At 41.2% G+C, this 6,167-nt stretch overlaps 1 protein-coding gene across 1 annotated transcript; it reads right to left on the bottom strand.

Moving 5' to 3' along the window:
* Positions 1-1,300: 1,300 nt before the first annotated feature.
* On the bottom strand, positions 1,301-4,582 carry LOC115117683 (oxidoreductase-like domain containing 1). Its single transcript, XM_065002326.1, has 2 exons — positions 4,331-4,582; positions 1,301-2,422 (listed from the first exon to the last, which is right to left on the bottom strand). Exons 1-2 carry the CDS (start codon positions 4,421-4,423, stop codon positions 1,928-1,930), a joined length of 588 nt encoding a protein of 195 aa, XP_064858398.1. The 5' UTR covers positions 4,424-4,582; the 3' UTR covers positions 1,301-1,927.
* Positions 4,583-6,167: the final 1,585 nt, after the last annotated feature.

Raw genomic sequence — 6,167 nt, forward strand, 5'->3', positions numbered from 1 at the left:
CTCTGCATCAATACAGTCTCCTCTGCATCAATACAGTCTCCTCTGCATCAAAACAGTCTCCTCTGCATCAATACCGTCTCCTCTGCATCAATACAGTCTCCTCTGCATCAATACAGTCTCCTCTGCATCAAAACCGTCTCCTCTGCATCAAAACAGTCTCCTCTGCATCAACAGTCTCCTCTGCATCAATACAGTCTCCTCTGCATCAAAACCGTCTCCTCTGCATCAAAACAGTCTCCTCTGCATCAATACAGTCTCCTCTGCATCAAAACAGTCTCCTCTGCATCAAAACAGTCTCCTCTGCATCAATACAGTCTCCTCTGCATCAATACCGTCTCCTCTGCATCAATACAGTCTCCTCTGCATCAATACAGTCTCCTCTGCATCAAAACAGTCTCCTCTGCATCAAAACAGTCTCCTCTGCATCAATACAGTCTCCTCTGCATCAATACCGTCTCCTCTGCATCAATACAGTGTGATCAAGAAAACTGGAAACTAACAAAAACGAGCTCCGACTGGGAGAAATTGTTTTGAACAGTCATCCAAGTCAGAAACACTGGCATCTTTCTAAAGCTTTTTCTGATAAAGTTTATTGTTTGATCTGGGTTATTTGGGGGGATTATACATTATAAGATATTCTTTAGGGTGATCAAGCCAGATGGCTATGATGTCATGGGAAACAATGAAAGATTATGCTGGTTGTAATGTCCCTTACTGCTAGGTGCCCATGTCACAATGCTACATGTCATAATGTCCCTTACTGCTAGGTGCCCATGTCACAATGCTACATGTCATAATGTCCCTTACTGCTAGGTGCCCATGTCACAATGCTACATGTCATAATGCTACGTCACAATGCCACGTGTCATAATACCCCTTACTGCCAAGTGCCCATGTCACAATGCTACATGTCCCCAATGTCCCTTTCCTGGGGCGGCAGGGTAGCCTAGTGGTTAGAGCGTTGGACTAGTAACCGAAAGGTTGCAAGTTTGAATCCCCGAGCCGACAAGGTACAAATCTGTCATTCTGCCCCTGAACAGGCAGTTAGCCCACTGTTCCTAGGCAGTCATTGAAAATAAGAATTTGTTCTGACTTGCCTAGTAAAATAAAGGTATAATTATTGTTTATTTTTTTTAAATGCCCCTTTCCTGTGCATTTATTTTCACATGGAAACAAAACTTAAATGTCAGAAGTGTCAAAAAGTATTTGTTATTCAACAGATGATAACTCTGTACTATTGAACTAGACCACCCTAGTGGTCAATATCATAGTCATAATGGTCAAAGAAAATTAGAGTTCATTCTGTCATACAAGAACAAGATTTATTTCAAAACAAATGTCCATCGTCAACCTACACTTACAATTTATATTTAAATAATAAATAAGAACAACTCATCCACCACCAACTGATATAAAAATAAAATCAATCCATAAACCTTTTTTTTTTTATCCAAACATAATTGTGCGTATTCTATTTCAAGTGTCAGGGAAATGTATTTTTCAGGTTCATTTGTCACAGAATAGCAGAAACTAACACTGTCAGACGGCATAAATAAATTAAACATCAAATGTATTGAGATTATGTGAACATTGAAATCATTAGGTCTACCTTATTGAATGCCTCAACAAAGTATGCTTGAATGGCACTAGGCTATATCTATGCATGAATGAAATGAGAAATTATACATGTACACACTCATGTAAAAAACTATAGATTAGGTTAGAATATGCAAGATTATGCAATGACAAAAACTAGTTGAAATGTCCATGACTAAGTGAAATGACAGTTTGATTGACACGTAGGATAAAATGCATACCAGTATTCAAATACGAGGGAGTGGTTTTAAAGTGCATACAGTGTCAAAAGGCCCTCAATGTCCCCATTCCCTCTCTGCCACACAAAGACACACACAAAAAAAAAAAGAGTCTACTTCTTCATCATCCTGATCTCCATCTTCAAGAAGGCTTTCAGGTTCTCATCCGATACGTTCTCCTCAATAGCAGCCAGGGCACTCTCTTTCCCAAACCCTCCATCACGGTAGTAGGCTAGGAGCTGCTCTGCGTGTTCGATCCACACACAGTTATGGCAACCGCTCATACAACAGTGGGTGGGGGCGAGTGGAGGGCCAACAGCCTTGGCAGGAGGGGGGTCAGAGCTAGACTCAAGGCTACTGTCTGAGGTATTCAGAGTAGGGGGAGTTGGAGTGGTTGATCCAACTTCAGCTGTGACTCTACGGACAGTTCCTAGTCTGAGGTAAGGTTTTGCCCACGGTAGTTGAAACTGTTGAGAGATCCGCCCTCCCAGGTACAGGACACACAGCTGGTAGAAATACAAAACATATTGCCTAATTTTCATCATCATCATCATCATGTGATAATGAAAGAGAAGGGTGAGAGAGAAACAGTATGGTGTGGTAGGTAGCTAGCTAGCTAGTTTAAAAAAAAATGTACTGTTAAGGAGTGTAGGCTTGGGGAATGAGAGCTAGTAGCTAGCTATCCCTTGATCATGACTCTCAGTTCCTTTATATTACATATAAGAGTCATTGGATGAAGGCCTCTTCTGTATGGGGGAGTTTTCTTATGGGCCCCGACACTCCGTCTGAACATAAACATCCATCACGGTTTTGGAAGCAAAAGGAACTTATATTTCATATCAGCAAGAAATAAATGTACAAAAAAGTGAAATGTTAAATTGATACAGACCTTTATGGGGTTAGTGTTGCCAGATGGCCATTCCTCCATGTTACAGTGAGTTCACGGAAAACTGACAGAAGACAGTTGACTATCTGTGCTAAACCTCAACCTTTCTCTTTCACTAGAGATATTTCTGATCCCCAGCTACATGGGCACCCCTACAATTAACACGTTCCACTACTTTCCCCAATACTACACATTCCTTTGTCTCATGCCCTTCTGCACATTTCTCACACCTTGGACCCTCCCTCCTACACACTACTGCCACATGCCCATAAGCTTGACACCTATAACATCTTAATGTAATCGGCACTTACGCTCATACAGGATAACGTATATATCCCAAATGCACTTTGTCCGGCAAAGACAACTTCAAAACTCAAAAGAACAGACAATGAATGACTCTTCTGTTTCCCCACTGTCTGCGTCGCATGAAACGACGCAGAGAACGATTCGTTTTATTTCGAGGGCATTCTTCCTCTGCCCAACAGAAGCAAACAATTATCACTAGACCACTTTTAGCTACCCTCCCTGATTCCACATGACCCAACTCTTTTTTTTCACCCACAGCGAAACCACAAATGGATCGGGCCAAATGGCAAGAGTCCACTTTTTCCATAAACTTTTCTCCTACTGTCACAGACTCTTCTTTATCCTGATCCTCGGTGCATACTTCGGTCTCCGATAACTTTACTGCACCTACCACCTCCGATACTTCCCCCTCATTCACTTCCATTTCTCCCCCTGCTTACACTTTCTACCATTCTTCGTTGACAAACCATCTCACTTTTCCCCACCATTTTTATCCGACTCAAACTCACCCTCTTCTCCCTCCATTCCTTCTCTGTTTCCCCAAGTACATGTCTCCTAATGATTATACTGCCGCTCCATCCCCGACACCCACAGTGTACTTGCTTTATCTAGGGACTCCACTTCCCCCTTCGGGAGTTATGCTCATGTGCCTCTTATTTTGATGTGACATGAAAGTAGAGGATTTATGTTTCTAGAACCGTATCGCAATCGAGACTCAACATGCGTTTAGATGGGAGTATTTTGCAGTTTTTGCTTCCAGAGCCAATTCGCCCGTAAACAGAACACGTAGCCAATATCCGTGGACTATAAGGAGTAATGTTATGTACCTTTAGTCCAACATTGGACAACCCCCCCAAATACTCCATCTAAACGTGAATAGATTCGCAATTGCGCCACGGTTCTAGAAAACACAAGTCCTCTACTTTCATATATCACATCAAAAATAAATACAAAATGCACACTTACTCTACACCTTTTTCAACCGTTTTAGCAGTATTTTTCAGTAGCAACACCTATTCCGTTTACAGGTGTTAATAGATACAGATGAGTGATTGGGAAAGTAGTCATCGGTTTTCCGTAAATAAGCGATGTAACATGGGGATAAGACCGTATGGGAACACTAACCGCGTTAACGGTCTGTATCAATTTAAACAGTTATGTATTAGTATCATTTCTCGCTGATATGGTATGATATGGTACCATATGATATGGTTCCAACACCGTACAGCAAGCGATATGTTTTACTGTTCAGACCGCGCGTCGCGGCTCGTAATTAACAAAACTCCCCATACAGACGACGCCTTCGTCGAATAACTCATGTGTAATGGTACTGAGAGTCATGACCAAGGGACCGTGGATAACCAACCTTCTGTAAAGACAACGATGATCCCATGATATTTCCTCTCAAACGAAACATCTTTCTGATGTATACGTTGCTACATATCTGAAGACATCATTTCCTACGTAGAGTACAATCTACAAATCCATTTCCCTCCACCCAAGTGTTTCAGCTACTTGGCTAACTAGCTCGCATATGCCAGCCGTGAAATTCCGCCATGTTGGAATGAACTATGACCGTCAGTGGCTGTAAAGCAACGTTGCTGATTGGCTGAAAGGAAACACAGTGCGGGCTGATGTTCATGACTGCATTGTCAACTTGTGTCCAGCAGATGTCACTAAAGAAATATCTATGAAATTGGCCTTCAGTTAAAACATCCCTCAGTGTCTGATTTGTCAAGAAAAACGGAGCAAACGAATGTACATAATGGTCCATTTATAAACAACGGATATTTCAACAGATTTGTAATGAAGATGTTAGATTAAAAAAAAATAATGATATGCCCTGCTGGCTGTAGGCTACATCAATACATATGTACTTCCAACAAAGAGAGACTCTTGCCTCATCATTACTACATCAAGCTGCAGATGGATGGAGGGTGTGAGTATTACCCGATGGACGTCTTGTTGCCAAGGACTACCTGCTTAGAGAGTTGAAGAGCTATGCAGCTGCTCTGTCAGGATTCTCTCATTAGCGCACGAGAAAAGAGTCTTAACACATGACATCATTTGATTCCACTTTTGAGTGTTAGAATAAAACAATTAGAACATCATATTATAGGGGAGCTCTATGGTTCAGCTTTGTTAAAAATAGTTTCAGTTCGAGTCATATATAATGCTTTATGTAGAGGGTTATCCCTTTGAGCAAAAGCCATTGAAAATATGTATTTCTGAGTAAAATACATATGTTTCTGTCTTGTGCTCACTAGGATGTTGTTATTCGAGTTTTACATTTTGTAGCAGCACACCAACAAGTCTCCTCTGTTCCAAAGTATGCCAACAAACTGATTCACTTCCTTTGCAATTACTCACACCTCCAAAAGAAAATGTTTTCCTTTGACTGTGTTACAATGGTTGGCAAACACATGCAGCACAATTATACATCTTGTCCAAAGGTCTGTTGGCATTAGAGTACTAGCCTACCTCTGTGTGTGACCGTGAATCATGGAAGTCAATATTACACCAACAGGATTCTCTCTCGCTGTATAGCCAGTCTAAAGACTACAATAAGTTCAGGTATTTCTCCATACAGCCTAACCTACTACAGCATGTAGTAACAACCTGAATTATTATTATTTTTATTTCACCTTTATTTAACCAGGCTAGTTGAGAACAAGTTCTCATTTACAAATGCGACCTGGTCAAGATAAAGCAAAGCAGTGCGACACATACAACAATAGAGTTACACATGGAGTAAAACAAACATACAGTCAATAATACAGTAGAAAAAGTCTATATACAGCATGTGCAAATGAGGTAGGATAAGGGAGGTAAGGCAATAAATAGGCCATAGTGGCGAAGTAATTACAATATAGCAATTAAACACTGGAATGGTAGATGTGCAGAAGATGAATGTGCAAGTAGAGATACTGGGGTGCAAAGGAGCAAGATAAATAAATATATACAGTATGGGGATGAGGTAGTTGGATGGGCTATATACAGATGGGCTATGTACAGGTGCAGTGATCTGTGAGCTGCTCTGACAGCTGGTGCTTAAAGCTAGTGAGGGAGATATGAGTCTCCAGCTTCAGTGATTGTTGCAGTTCGTTTCGCCAAGGGTTCTGTAGACCGGTATTACCTCTGTGTGACATGACTGAAGTAAA

The sequence above is a fragment of the Oncorhynchus nerka genome, linkage group LG16 (genome assembly GCF_034236695.1).
Source record: "Oncorhynchus nerka isolate Pitt River linkage group LG16, Oner_Uvic_2.0, whole genome shotgun sequence".
Classification (NCBI taxonomy): Eukaryota; Metazoa; Chordata; class Actinopteri; order Salmoniformes; family Salmonidae; genus Oncorhynchus; species Oncorhynchus nerka.